At 43.5% G+C, this 15,856-nt stretch overlaps 1 protein-coding gene across 2 annotated transcripts in view; it reads left to right on the top strand.

Moving 5' to 3' along the window:
* The first annotated feature begins 5,091 nt into the window (after positions 1–5,091).
* The window catches only part of Ero1a (endoplasmic reticulum oxidoreductase 1 alpha), a 38,564-nt gene continuing 27,799 nt past the window's right edge, over positions 5,092–15,856 (top strand). For both annotated transcript variants that reach the window (XM_090345114.1, XM_090345113.1), the window contains exon 1: positions 5,092–5,434. In XM_090345114.1, coding sequence (XP_090201240.1) covers positions 5,321–5,434 — 114 coding nt within the window. In that variant the 5' untranslated portion in view covers positions 5,092–5,320. The remainder of the gene's footprint in view (positions 5,435–15,856) is intronic.

Genomic DNA, 15,856 nt, shown 5'->3' with positions numbered 1-15,856 from the left:
TGGTAAATATATATTTATTTATATATGGTCTCTGGAGTTTCTTTCTGAATTGTGCTGTGTCTAGAAATTTCTAGTGTGTAGCCATTCTTGGGTAAGTAATCTTGACCTTAAAATATTTTTGAATATGAAATTTAGCTAATATGAATGTAAAGTTTATATTTTTTCTACTTTTTTTCTGCCTCACTACCATCTCTGAATTTTTTTCTCCTGTCAAGTCTAGTTTTTTTGTGTTCTCTCCCCTACCGTCCCATTACTGTCAAAAAATGTTCACTGGCCTCTAAGCTCATAGCGTTTGTTTGGATTTGTTTAAGCAGCACATTGTCCTGTGACATCCCAGCTGGTTATTATCTTTTCAGATTTGTTAATTAGTTGATTTACTTGTGTACTCATTAATTCAGTCAAGAAACATAGACATACATTTACTGCTGAGGAGCCTGATAATAGCAAGGCAAGTTCAATTTCCTTTCAATTTGTAGTTGTACAAGGAGGTTTCAATTCCACACACCACTTTATGAGCACAATACATCTTGATCAATGTCACCCCTGTATCATTCTCCCTGTCTCCCCCAGCCCCACTCATCCATTCCTTACCTAACACCATGTACATTAAATAGTATGACTGCACTCACCACTTTCATTCATCTATCCCCTTCCTCTTAGCCTTCTCCAGCTCCAACAAAACACATTTCAACTTCTGATATTCATTTGATTAAACTGTAAGTTCATTATTCAAAGGTGTCACAACATGGCATCTCTTAAGTACACCACACTTTAACCAATGTGTTTGTGTAAATGTGCATGTGACCCTGTATATGTTGTCATATATATGCTTATAATTTAAGTCTAACTTGCAAGGTGAGTTCTTTACAATCTGTTGAGTGATGAGAACTACACGTAAACACATGTGTTTAATTCAATTTAGTAAGTCCAATTATATGACCATATGGAAGGGAGGAGGAGGAGGAGGAGGAGGAGGAGGAGGAGGAGGAGGAGGAGGAGGAAGAAGCTCTTCTAACCTCAGGGAAGGGCTAGAAGATGCTATGGAGATGGCAGGGTCTGAGCTGAATCTTCATGCAGAAAGCCAACAAAGTGCGAGTGGTAGATTGGGACATGGAGAAAACATCTCAAAAGTGGAAACTCATTTCAGATAAGCAAATGTGTGGTGGCTGCAGCAAGACATGCATTGGGAATTGTTGGCAACTCACCAACTGTAAGAAAAAGCAGTGTTGAAAAGGAAGCTGGAAAAGACAGCACCAGATCATGAGGGACCTAAAAGTATATGCTAAGAGCTCATAGGTTGATCTTTCCTTTCCTTTCCCTTTCTTTCTGTCTGTCTTCCTTCCTTCCTTCCTTCCTTCCTTCCTTCCTTCCTTCCTTCCTTCCTTCCTTCTTTCCTTCCTTCCTTCCCTCCCTCCCTCCCTCCCTCCTTCCTTCTTTCTTTTTCTTCCCTCCTTCCCCTTCCTTCCTTTCTTCCCTTTTTTTTTCTTTTATGTTCCAGTATTGGGGCTTGAATTCAGGGCCTTGAGTTCTGAATTTTTGCCCAAGGCTAGTGTTCTATCACTTGAGCTATACCTCCACTTCTGGCTCTTCTGTGGTTCATTGAAGATTCATGAGTCTCATAGACTTGCCTGCCTAGGCTGGCTTCAAACCAGGAGTCTCAGATCTCACTGCTCTGAGTAGCTAGGATTGCAGGAGGAAGCCACGAGTACTTGGCTTTATAACTTAATTTTTGAGACAGTTGGGACCATTGAGGATTCTAAAAAGTTTAATATGGTCAGAGTTACATTTTTAAGAAAATCAGCCAAGTATTGAACACATGTTTTGAAGAGCACATGCCTTCGAACTAGGTGATCAGTTAAGCAGGGAATGAGGAAATAAATCAGGAGAGAGACAATGCAGGCTAGATTTGGTCTAGCAGAAGGGAAAGGGGAAATACCTGGAAATAAATACAAGTAGAGCATAGACGGGCAGGATCTGGTTATCAACAGGTGTAGGAAGTGAAAGAGAGACAAACACAGATGACTTCCTACTTTCTGGGTGTTCCGATATAGATGGTGTAATCAAATGTTTTGAAAAAACCAAGTGGACATATTCAATAGATAGTTGTATTTGAAGCTCAAGGGAGACACTTGAACTAGAAATACAGACTCAGGAGTCACAAGTGCACAGGAGGTATTGGAAACCATGACACTGGGTGATTTTCTCCAGGGAGGCTCATCAGCATTGAACAAAAGATAGAAAAAAAAGCTGGGTGCTGGTGGCTCACGCCTGTAATCCTAAATACTCAGGAGGCTGACATCTGAGGATCATGGTTCAAAACCATCCAAGGCAGAAAAGCCTATGAGATTCTTTTCTCCAATTAACAATCACAAAGCCAGAAGTGGCAGAGTGCTAGCCTTGAGCCCCAAAGCTCAGGGGCAGCACCCTGTCTCTCTGTCTCTGTCTCTCTGTCTCTGTCTGTCTGTCTGTCTGTCTGTCTCCCTTTCTCCTTCTCTCTCTCCCACACATACACACACAAGAATGTTTGATATACAGGTGTTTCAGAAGAGTCGAGTTGGAAACCAAACTGAATAGTGGGGCTAAAGACTGAGTGAGGGATTTAGTGAAGTTACAGACAACCATATCGTTCTTCTGGGAAATATAGAAGACAGAAATATCTTAGGTGGTATCCGACCCACTCCAAATCTTCTAAGTTCCTTTCATGAAAGATTTAGATTATAATATGTGTACATGTACATATTTATAATGAACCTGTATGAATTCGACACATGGCTTTAAGGAAATACCACCAAACATTTAAGGTTTTACTTAGCTAGTCTTCCTTGACCAATTCCTTGTTTTCTGTTCAATTCTTTCCTTCTGGTTCTTTGAATTCTGGAAATTAGTCAGGCAACTGAGAAGCTTCCCACAGACATGTCCAAGTCTTATTTTGAGAAACTGAGCTCAAGCCATTTCCTGCTTTGGTCATTAAAAAATAATAATAGCTGTTATTTGCATAGTAATCAGAATTCCATCAAGAAATACTGCCTTCATTAAATGTCAGTGGTGTTGTTTTTATAATCATTAGTGTTATAACAATGAGGTTATGACCTTGTTCATCTCTAAAAAATTTCATACTGTTCAGCAAAGCTGTAACAGATAGCCTGGGCTTTCAGAAGTCAAAGGTTTGAACTTTGTACCTTGTGGGTGCACTTGAACTAGTCACTGGATGACGAAGCAGTTGTTTCATCAGCCCGAACACAGAAGAAATGGATCCATGGCTCATGCCTGTAATCCCAGGCCCTGAGCTCAAGTTTCAGTAACTGCACAAAACATAAATTCTTTACAGGACTAGTAGGGAAACTTCTGTGATATTCATACTGCAGGTATTCATATATTTTTACAGGCTTTAAAATCATTTATAAGTCAGATGGAAAATTATAATTATTAAGACAGTAAAATAAAGCAATTATTGTATGTGACAGTGATTCTGATAAGTTTGTGATGGGATTCTGTCATGGGAAAGAGAAAACTTTTAAGTTACTGTGGGCTACAGTCTGTTACATCAGGGGGAAGTGAAAGGCTGATTCTTGCTTCCTTCTGGAATCTTAGGCTTTCTTTTTTTTTTTTCACTTCATTTTCCTCTGATTGCATCTCTCATTTTTGATGAATTCATCTTCCCTTATTAGTATTGTGACCATAAAAAAGATATTCAGGACTAGAGGTATGGCTCAAGTGGTGGAGAACCTGCTGTAATCCAGAAAGCTGAGTAAAAGTTCTGAGTTCAGGCCCCAGTACCTATGTGTGTGTGACACACACTTGAAATTGACCAATTCATTCTCAAATGTGCACAGACAGCTTAAGATCTCTGTTTGAGACAAGTTTTAGCTATAATGCTTGATGAAGTTGTTTTAAGAGTTCACAATGAGCAGAAGAAATGTGAAGAAACTACAATGGAAGATTACACACTAAGAGCTGTGGCTGCAGCTCATTTTAATGTACAAGATGTTGATTAGCTTCTACTTTCTCCTTGGAATGTCTTTCACTTTACAGAGGAAGGAAGAAAGGAAAGAAGGAAGGAAGGAAGAAGAGAGGGAGGGAGGTTAGGAAAGAGCAATGAACGGAAGAAAGGAAAGAAAAGGAACTGAGGAAACATAAGTGACAAACCAGTCCACGCCTGAACTCGAAAAGACCAGGCCCGGGTGATGGGAATCTGCCATTCCCAAAATGTAAAGTCCACTCTACGGCCCCTCCTGGTAACAGGTGCCTGATTTTCCTGAAGTAGGCCATGCCTGGCTGAACCTGGACCTGCTCAGTGGGTTTGCACAACAGACTCCCAGAACCAAGCCCGTGCAAATAATTTCAGGCCGAACCACAAACTTGCGAAGCCCTACCAGACTTTCTGTACCTTCCAGCCACCCCAGCCAGCCCAGGACCCTTGGTCAATCCCTTCACCGGTGCCACCCGCATGCCGCGCCTCTCCTGACTCTACTCAGGTCATCGTGGCATCCCTCTTCAGCTTCTCAATAAAGTGAATCTGGTTTGTGGAGGTCGTTTTCTGCTCTTTCTTTATTCTAATACCCTGGTGACTCAGTTTCCTAACACTGGGAATAAAAGGACTTGGCTCTTTCTCCGAGGGGCGCCAGTCTGCTTTATAGACAGGAGAGAGAGGTTTTGATCCAAGCGCATCGGTTCACTTTTGGCTCTGAAAGGCGCCTGGTTTTGGATGCCAACAGCAAAACGACTGCATCTCATTTAATAAAACAAAATACATTTCGTTTCGCACTTACTGGGCGAGAAGGTCCATTGACAACATGCATTTCCCCTGTTGCTTTTCTGCTCTTTTGGCATAGCTAGCAGAAAGCCTGCGATGCTCCGGCGGCCTGCAGCAGGGAGCCGATCTGTAATTCCTACGGGGATTTACACCGACCCACACGCAATTCCTACGGTTCGGTTCCTACGCCCCGGGAGGCGGAAGGATTGGCCGGCGGGACGGGGGCGGGGCTCAGCCGAGGCGGCGCTGCCTCGGGCGGGGCGGGGGACCGGAAGTACCCGGACTCTCGCGCCGAGTCCGGCCGGGTCTTGCGCGCGGGGTGGGGCCTCCAGGCCGGGGTGCCCCGGGGCCGCACCGTGGCGCGGTCGAGCGTCAGCCCCTCGGGGTGGGAAGGAAGCGGCCCAGGCCCGAGCGGGTGCCGCCGCACGTCCGCAGGCTCGGCGGGGCGGGGTGGGGCAGGCGGGCCGGGGCGGGGCTGGAGGCGGGGCGGCGCCGCGGGGCGCGGGCTTCATCTGAGAGCGCGCGGCCTGCGCTCGGGTGCTGGGGACGCGGAGCGGCGGGACGACCATGAGCTGGAGTCGGGACTTCCTGATCGGCCTGCTGAGCGCCGTGTGGCTGCTTCACTCCGGCCGCGGGGACCCGCAGCCTCCGGAGACGGCGGCTCAGCGGTGCTTCTGCCAGGTGAGAGGCCAGCGCGCCCGGCCAAGTGAGGGGTCGGGGACGGAGCATCATCGCACCTCTTCCCCGGGGACCGAGCCTCGGTCCCTGGGCTCCCCAGCCTGGGTCTCACACTCCGCCCCTCGTCTGGCAGGACGAGGACCTTCGCTCCAGCGCAGCGGGGTCGCCGCGCGCCCTCCCGCGATTTGCACCCCGCTAGGGGCGTGGGGGGTTCGCCCCGGCCTTCCCTACGGTGGGGCAGGGGGTGTGCGCACAGTGGGCATCCACGCTCGGTAGTCGCGGGCGGTTGCCGTAGAACCTGGGTCGGTTCTAACTTCCAACTTGTCATGGAATTTGGGGGACCCAGGGCCAGTGCCACCCGGGGTGTCTTGGCCAGCGCCCCTGGCTAGGACGGGCTGAGGACGAGGGCTAGCTGCTCCCCGGATCTCTCAGGGGAGAAGGGCTTTGTGTGGCGTCTTTGGGGTTGGTTGTCCTGTGGCTCCTCGCTCTGCGCGTGTTATTTCCTTTTTCCTGACCGTCACGGTGTTCTGTCTGTCATGATGTTCTGTCTGACTGTCGTGGCCATCTCCGATCTGACGGTTGTGTTCTAACGTGCCAGCCGTCACTTGTAAGTATTAAATTTGGTTACAAGCTTATGAGTATTTCCTTTTGTGAGAGGAGGAGATGTCCCTTCCCTGAGCAACAAAATTCAATTTAGTTTTCCTTAGTATTCCAGACTCATTTTTTTTTTTTTTGGTAGTGGTGGTGGTACGGGAGGGAGAGGGTCTATAGCTTTAGTTAATTTTGGATGAGGTCATTTAGAATAGGTAACTCGAAATAACAGGAAATGCTAACATTCAGTAGCATCTGAAGCCAATTTATGCTTTATTCTATTCTTTGGAAAGTGTCCTTTGGTAATACTGGAAGGACTTTATTTCAGGCTCCGATGTTTTGGTTTTTTTGAGACATGGTCCCTAAGTAGTCCAGGCTGACCTTGAATTCCTGATCTTTCTGCCTCAGCCTCTCAAGTGTTGGTATCAAGTAAGCATAACCATGTCTGGCAGCTGTTGTTGCATTGGTTTTGAGTTTAGAGACGAGCTTGCTGCTGTGTCACGGAACCATATACTTCCACCTTTGCTTTTGCTGGTTATTTTTGAGATAAGATCTTCAGACTTTTGCTAAGGCTGGTCTTGTCCTTTGACCCACCCTTCTGCTCTCAGTGTCCAAAGTAGCTAGTATTACAGGAGTGATCCACTGGCATATGGTTTTATTCTTTAAAGCTACATCTTAGTGGAAGCTTTATTTTATACATACATACACACACATACATACATACATACATACATACATACATACATACATACATACATATATACATGTTATTTTGGGGGAGGGGGTCATGGGCTTGAACTCTGGCCTGGGCACTGTCCCTGAGCTCTTCAGCTCAAGGCTACCTCCTTACCCTTGGGCCATAGCCCCACTTCCCGTTTTCTAGTGATTATTTAGAGATAAGAGTCTCACGGTGGCGAGTTGTATTGCTTGGCTTTGTATTGCCTGGGCTGGCTTTGAACTGATCCTCAGATCTCAGCCTGCCCAGTAGTTAGGATTACAGGCATGAGCCCTCATGGCCCTGCTTTATTATGTTTTTAAGCTGGATGTGGTTACACACTTCTGTAATTTCCAGTTACTCAGGAAGTAGAGACAAGAGGATTCCCAATTTGAAACTGGTCTGTGCAGTTGGTGAGACCCTATCTCAAAAACAAAATACAAACAAAAGGGCTGAGGGTGTGTTTTAGGACATGGCTCAAATGATAAAGAAGCTGCCTGGCAAGCACATGGCCCTGGGTTTGATCTCCAGTACTTCAGTCTCTCCTCCCCCCACTCACATGAGATAACCAGCATCTACATTATTTTTATGAGGTTTTACCCTTCATGAACTGAAGTGACATGTATGTATGACCATGGTACTGTCTCATGGGAGAAAGAAGCACTTCACACATATGAGAAGAAAAGGTGTTATTTCTTTTACTTGGGGGGGGGGTGTCATTACTGAGGATTTGGGTCTTGAATTGAGGACCTCAGTCCTTTTTTTGGCTCAAGTCTGGCTGGTGTTCTACTAGTTGAGCCGTGCTTCTATTTCTGGCTTTTTACTGGTTAGAGATAAGTCTCTTGAACTTTTCTGCCAAGGATGGCTTCAGCCTCCTGCGTAGCTAGGATTACATGTGTGAACTGCTGGTATACTGCTCTTTCAACTGATTTAAATTCTTAGATCTGTCCTTTTGCGGAGTGAATTGGGAGCTGAGCTGATGTTATCTAGGAACTTGTAAAAGAAGTTGGAAGAAAATTACTACCTTGTAATAGTAAGACATTGGAAAGCTGCTCTGCCTCAGTGGTTCAAATAGCATACAATCAAGTACTTCAAAGTAATTACAGATATCACACACATAAAGTTCAATCAGCTGGGAATAAGTACAGTCGACCCTTTTTCAATGGGTACTGCCATTGAGAAAAAAAATCAACACACTTGCTCAGGGGTTTAGTAGATGTCTGGTATCTTGTTTTTTTTTTTTAAGAATGCTACCCAGTTTCTACTAAAGACATGCTGTCTTTTAAGAAATCACAAAATTTCATTTTTTAAATGTCAACTCAACATTATTATTATTATTATTATTAGTGCCAGTCCTGGGGCTTGAGCTCTGTTGAACTCAGAGCCTGATTACTGTTTTTGGGCATTCTCAAGGCTAGAGCTCTACCACTTGAGCCACAGCACCACTTCTGGCTTTTTCTATGTATATGGTACTGAGGGTTCATGAAGAATTGAACTCTGGTATTCGTGCATGGTAGGCAAGGACTCTACCACTAGGCTAAACTCCTGACCTCAAATAAGCATATTCTGTACCCCTTTTTTTCTTGGGAGAATTTGTTTTTTGGTGCTAGTACTTGAACTCAGGGCCTGGAACTGCCCCTTAGCTTTTGTGTTCAAGGCTAGTACACTACCACTTGTGCCACAACTCCTTTCTTGACGTTTTGATGGTTACGTGGACCTTATCGCCTGGGCTGGCTTTGAACCTTGTTCTACCTAGACTAGCCTGGATCATGATCTTTTTATACCCATAACTGGGATGACAAATATGTATGACCACACTCAGGTTTTTTTTTTTTTCTTGCTTTGAGTTGGAAGTCTTACAAACTTCTTTTGCCCTGTCTCAGCTTCCCATGTAGCTGGGATGACAAACCCATTCCACTGTACCCAGGTCTTGGTTGAGATACTTTTTGCCTGGGCTGTTCTGGAACTATAGTCCTGGTTTCTACCTCCCAGATAGCTAGGATTATGATTGTGAGCTGCTAGCATCTGGATGATTTTTAAAATTTATTATTATTATTATTATTCTGAATTTGGACAAAACCTCATGGGATAAACCTATGAATTAGGATAGGTGACTTTAAAATAACTTATTCAGTGCTCAGATTTTCAGTGTAACATCTTCAACTATGCTGAGGGTTTGGCAGTGGAATAAAAGTACTGTTTTACTCTATTTGCTTTCACCCCCATCCCTACTTTAGATAAAATCTGCCTAACATTGTGAAATTTATAAATTTTTACATTGTTTACCCTGATCAGTGATTAAGGGTTCCACTTTTTACAGTGTCCTTAGATTTGAATAGGAAAATCTGTTAGGCACCTACCTTCCTTCCCTTCCTTTCTTCCTTTCTTCCTTTCTTCCTTTCTTCCTTTCTTCCTTCCTTCCTTCCTTCCTTCCTTCCTTCCTCCCTCCCTCCCTCCCTCCCTCCCTCCCTCCTTTCCTTTTTACCAGTCCTAGGGCTTGAACTCAGGGCCTGAGCACTGTCCTTAGACTTTCTCAAGGCTACAGAAATACCACTTGAACCACAGCATCATTTCTGGCTTTTTCTTTTTTTCTTTTTTCTTTTTTGCCAGTCCTGGGCTTGAGCTCAGGGCCTGAGCACTGTCCTTGGACTTTCTCAAGGCTAGAGCTCTACCACTTGAGCCTCAGCACCATTTTCGGCTTTTTTCTATGTATGTGGTACCGAGGAATCGAACCCAGGTCTTCGTGCATGCTAGGCAAGCACGCTACCACTAGGCCAAACTCCTGGCCCCATTTCTGGCTTTTTCTATGTATGTGGTACCGAGGAATTGAACCTGGGTCTTCATGCATGCTAGGCAAGCACTCTACCACTAGGCCAAACTCCTGGCCCTACACTTTTATTTTTGTTGTAGAATGAGTGGCTATCTTTTTTTTGTCTTCCAAGTCATCTTTATAAAGAATTGTGAATTGGCTGGAATGTTGGTTCTTGTAATCCCAGCACACAGGTGGCTAGGTTGGGGAGGGAAGAGAGCAAATTCAGGGCCAGTAACTTACTAAGATGGTATTGAGGGAAGGAGGAAAGAAGGGAGAAGAGAGGAAGTAGATAGTGGGAAAAGAAGGAAGAGAGGAAGGAGAAGGAGGGAAGAAGGATGGAAGGAAGGATAACAGGTGGGTCACATAGTAATAGGTGATTGTAAGAGCAGTAGAAAATACTCTACTATATAATAAGAGTATATTTTATTTCTGGCTAATAGTACAAGGGATGAGGGCGAAGAAGGAGGTATGGGGGAAGGTCAGTGAGACAAGCATAATGGACAGACATGTATGGAAAACCAGGATGAGAGGAAAGAAAACAAATGAGAAAGAGACAAGAAAAGACCAGTGGTGCAAATCATTTCAACAGAAGTTCTTGTCCTTGGTGTCCACTGATTTGAGTGTACACTAGATGTAGGAGTTTCTCTGGCCAGAGAGACTTACACTTAAGTGGGGGATCCTCATGGTGGTTGATGGCAGGCACAGATAGTAAGCATGTAAAAAGCAATTTAGAAACTGTGCTACTGCCTCACATCTGAATTATAAGCTGCTCAGAAGGCTGAGAACAGGCAGCTTTGAGTAAAAAAGCCAAATGAGAGCACAAGCCCCTGAGTTCAAGCCCCTTTAACACACACAAATGTACACACACACACACACACACACACACACACACACACACACACAGCAGTTTTGGGAGTAGAGGGGCTGAGGTAGGAGAATTGGGAGTTCAAGGCCAGCCTGGGCTCTATAGAGAGACCTTGTCTCAAAGCTAAAACAAAATAAAACCAACTAAACAACAGCAACATCAGTTCCCTTATTGCCTATGCTCCTTATTCCTTTGGCCTTGGGTTGCCACATCTTCAGCACCCCTCCCCTCATGCTGCTATATCAGTGCCTGGCTTACAGTTCTGCTGACAGGATATCCTCTCTGGTTTGAGTATGAGCAGCATGTAGTTGCTTGACCTAGAAAGACATTGCAGTAAAATGTGAGAGTAATCAGATTAAATTCAGTCAGAATTTGTTGAAGTCCACTGTCAATAAGTTTTGAGGTGGAGACTTAAAGAATTAAAAACTGTTTTTGAAACTTCAGAGTCCTGGAGTCCTTGTACATAATCTGTGCTTAGACTATGTTAGGGAAATTATAGTACAAGTTGTCCAGAAAATGATTTTGCTTAGGGAGTTATTTTAGATGGATTGGTGGTTCCAACTGGATCTTTGAACTTTTGTCAGTTACTATGTATGCCTGTTGACAACAAATACTAAGTGGATTTCACTCACTGTGTTCTCTAAGTTCTCTTGAAAATAATATTGCAATGTTGCTTGTTCAAATAAATAATTAGTTGTATAGAATTATACAACCCCTTGTTTAAAAAAATAGTATTAGTCAGGCACCAGTGGCTTAGAGCTGTAATCCTAGCTACTTAGGAGACTAGGACCTGGGGATCACAGTTTGAAGCCAGCTTGGGCAGAAAAAGTTCAAGAGACTTATCTCCAGTTAGCTAGTAAAGAAAAAGCTGGATGTGGAGCTATGGCTCAAGTTGTAGAGTACTAACTGGTTTCTAGCAAAAAGCTCAACGACAGTGCCCAGGCCTTGAGTTTAAGCTTCAGGACCAGAACACACATGCACACAAATTCCTATTAATATATAATGTAATTTTCTATACCCAGGGCCTACCCTTTCTGTAATCAAAAATAGTATATGTCATAGGTGTGGGTTTTAAGCACGTGAAGGTCTTCCCATTTATTATTGCTTTTTTTTTTTTTTTTTTTGCCAATCCTGGGCTTGAGCTCAGGGCCTGAGCACTGTCCTTGGACTTTCTCAAGGCTGGAGCTCTACCACTTGAGCCCCACTTCCGGCTTTTTTCTATGTATGTGGTACCGAGGAATCGAACCTGGGTCTTCATGCATGCGAGGCAAGCACTTTAACCACTAGGCCAAACTCCCGGCCCTTATTATTGCTTTTTGACAGACATTGCACCATTGCATACTGTTAGAATGAACACATAGAACCTAAGTCTCAGTTCATTGATCTCTTGAATATATTTTCCAGGAGTCACTTCAGGTAAAACATAGAAGCCCCGCCGTGGAGGCATTACAGACTTCTTTTGCATTTCATCTAAATAAGATGTGTGGAACTCAGGCCATCTTCATGTAGCAAATGCTAGTCACACCTAGAGCTGCCAGAGTTGGTCACTGTCTGCCAGACTCGTGAAAGGGAGACTTCAGATAACTTTAAGAAGTATCCACTGTGAAAACAGATGGTTTTTAGTTTGGAGTACACTGTAGATTTACTCTGTAAATATATGTTTTAGATGACTTAACCTGTCAAGTGTCTTCAGTCAACTTTAAAGCTGGTTTAAAGTTTTAGACTGCGAGGCTGGGACATGGGAAGACACTTGGCAGTCTGTGTGGTGGGGAATGGAATTGCTGTCCACTGACTCTCAAGTGACTGTGGTGATCCAGGCTTTTCTAAATAAGGAATGTGGAGACATATTCTCCTGCTAGAGTCTTTTGAGTCAATTAACAACAATTTGTAGTAAAACTAAGATTTTAAAGTAGTGATCGCTTTTAATGTTCCTGACACTTTCATATTTCCACTGGAAGTTGTCCTTGTGTACTCTGTAAAGGGATGAATTATTATTATTTTTTCTTTGTGTTTGCCAGAACTGAGATTTGAGCTCAGGACCCTGTACTTGCTAGGTGGATACTTTACCACTTGAGCCACACTCTCAGCTATTTTTTTTTTCCAGTCCTAGGGGTTGAGCTCAGGGCCTGAGCACTATCCTTGGGTTTTCTCAACGTTAGAACTCTGCCACGTTAGCCACAACACCATTTCTGGCTTTCTCAATGTATGTAGTATGGAGGAATCAAACCCTGGTCTTCATGCTTGCTAGGTAGGAACTCTACCACTAGGCCAAACTCCTGGCCCTCAGCCATTTTTTTTTTTAAATAGGGTCTTTTTTTTTTAATATATTTTTTATTGTAATTAATAGAAGGGTTACATGACATTTGCCAGATAAATGGTGCCTTAATTCCCACACATTGATACCCTTTCACATGTCGTGGTCATGTTTTTGCCCAGGCTGATGTGGACCACAATCCTCCTTATAATTCCCTCATAGCTAGGATGATTGGAGCTTACCACCACACCCAACTTTCATTGACTGAGATGGAGGTCTTGCAAACTTTGTTCCTCCAGGTTGTCCTTGAATTATGATCCTTCTGATCTCACCCTCTCCAGTAGCTAGGATTATATGTGTAAGTCATATTGTGCCTGGAAATTTTCACCTATTCACCACACATGTCTGCTATTTTGTAATCCATTCATCTGTATCTACCCATTTCCTCCTTTTCTCCACCAATTTTAGTCTCTGTATTTGAGTGCACTCTCTCTTCAAATAGGCCGTATATAGGTGTGTTTATGCAATATTTTCTTTCTGTCTGCTTTATTTCACTCCACATAACACCTTCCAACCTTTCCACATCATAAATAGATAGAGTATTTCCTGTGTGTATGTGTGTGTGTTGCTGGTACCACATTTTATCTCTGTGAGTGTGGGTGAGTATTTAGAGGTCCCATGCACCACATCAAGACTACAGGTGGGTCAGGATTTTGCTCAGTGGGTAGGTTATGGGGGAATGTGGGTAACTGAAATGATGGATGTATTAATTTACTCTAATATGCCATTTTACTATAAGAATCCTGTAATATGTAGTATTCTTAAATTTATATAATAAGACTAAAATTTTTAATATTCTTTTCAGGGTCACAAAACACAATAAAATGTAATAGACCTAAAGTTCTTGGGAAAATAAAGCACACTTTGAACACACATTTGGGAGTTCAAGATGATCTTAGTAGTTCTGCTTTTTTTTTTTTTTTGGCCCCTTTCTCTTTCTGGCCCCGCTCGCTCCGGCCCTGCTCGCTCAGGCCCTGCTCGCTCAGGCCCGGCTAGGCCCCCTTTCTAGCTCAGGCCCCGCTCGCTCAGTAGTTCTGCTTTTAAGATTAAAAAGAAGATAGGAAAAATTGCATCATCCAAGTTAGAAGCATGTTTGTGTTGTCAGTATTCAAAATTAGGATTTAGTGGAACTGAGGTGTAGTTGAGTGGTACAGTCTTGTTCAGCATGCTTAAGGCCCTGGTTTGATCTCAGCACCAGAGGTAGAGAGAACGATCCAAAGAGAGAGAGAGAGAGAGAGAGGGAGGAGGGGGGGAGGGGTAGAATTAGGATTATAAAGATATTATGTACTCAGAGCTTTTAGTAGGAAACAAGGTCACATTTGTATATGAAATAAAAAGTATGGGATAAATATGTAGATCAGAAATCTAGAAACTGAATTCGTCTAAGTAAGACTTTGAAAAATTAGTAAAAGTGTTAGCATTTGAATATTGCTGTTATTATTCAAAGGTTTTTTTCCCCCCATGGATCCTGGACTAGTACTCTCCTCTACACACACACACACACACACACACACACACACACACACACACACTTATATATTCATGGTCTCATACCTGCCTGCTAGGCAGGTGTTCTACCACTCGAGCCATTCTTCCAGCCCTTTAAGTTTTGTTTATTTACTTATTTTTTTTTAGATAGGGTCTTGCTTTTTGCCTAAGGTTGTCTAGACCATGATGCTCTTGCACACACTTGTTACTGTAACTGAATAGACAGGTACACACCACCTTACTTATCCTTTCCTGTCGAGATGTGTGTGTATGTGTTAATACTGGGGCTTGAACTCAGTGCCTGAGTGCTGTCCCTTAGCTTTTTCCACTCAAGACTGGCACCCTACCACTTGAGTCATACCTCTACTTCTAGCTTTCTGGGGGTTAAGTGAAGATAAGAATGTCACTAACTTTCCTGCCTTGATTAGCTTTGGATCCTCATCCTTAGCTCTCAGCCTCTTGAGCAGCTAGGAATACAGGTGTGAACCAACAGCACCTGTCTTGTCTCACAAACTTTTCATCCAGTCTTGGCCCACCAGAGTACCTAGATTTATAAAAATGTGCCACTCTGCCTGGTAAGTAGATATATCTAGTAAACAGGATTTAAGACCTCATTGGCAAGCATTTGAAGGTTAGGATTAGCTTTGTGTGGTTAGTTTATTAGTTCACTGTTGTTAATGATAATTTGTTTCTAAGAACCACTCCAACTCTATAAAAGTAATTGTGGCCTAATACCGGGAGTGGGTAATAGGTACTTACAGTGCAGTTTCTTTATAAATTATCATCTCTTTTTGTTCCATCTCTTTTTATACATTTAACTAAACTTGTCTGTGACCTATACATCCTCTGGAATTAAAATAGGAAAAATTCAGACAGTAGAAATACAAGAACACAGAGTCAGCCAGGGACCTGTGGCTCACATTTGTATTCCTACCTACTGAGGAGGCTGAGATCTGAGAATCACAGTTCAAAGTCATCCCAGACAGGCAGAAAAGTCTGTGAGATTCTTACCTCCAATAAATTAACTTCCCTCCTCAGAGGGGAAAACAAACAAACAAACTAGAATTGGAGCTGTGGCTCAAGTGGTAGAGTACTAGATTTGAGCAAAAGAAGTGCAGGGACGGTGCCTAGGCTTTGATTTCAAGCCTTTGGACCAGCACAATTAAAAGAACTCAGTCTTAGGAAAATCAAATTGAATGCAACTGGGGTTCTGGTTAAATGGGTGGAAACTGGAACTGTAAATCCTCAGGAAGTCCAAGTAGTAATGGGCCCCTCTCCTCTCGTACCTCTGTTGCTTTGTGCCTTTTAGAATTTTCCCTGTCTCTGCCAGTTGGTTTGGGTGCTCTTCAGATGTCATGATGGAGTATGGTCTGCATTGACTTCTTCCTTGGCCCAGCCACAGGAGGACGCTTCCTTCTCTCCTCTTAGTCTCAGTGGCCACTTGGGGCGGGTCAACTTGGAGTCTCAAGGGCAGATGGCTGTCAGGGTCCGTGTGTGTGTGTGTGTGTGTGTGTGTGTGTGTGTGTGTGTGTGTGTGTGTGTGTGTAAGCTCAGCATACCCTTCAAAAGCATTCCTTTAGGTGTATAGTAAAAGCAACACTATTTCTAGGTCGTTATGTTATTGTCTTACCTCATATTAG

The sequence above is a fragment of the Megascapheus bottae genome, chromosome 14 (assembly GCF_031878675.1).
Source record: "Megascapheus bottae isolate mThoBot1 chromosome 14, mThoBot2.hap1, whole genome shotgun sequence".
Lineage (NCBI taxonomy): Eukaryota > Metazoa > Chordata > Mammalia > Rodentia > Geomyidae > Megascapheus > Megascapheus bottae.
The sequence above is the reverse complement of the archived record's forward strand: the minus strand, read 5'-3'. Positions and strand labels throughout refer to the sequence as shown.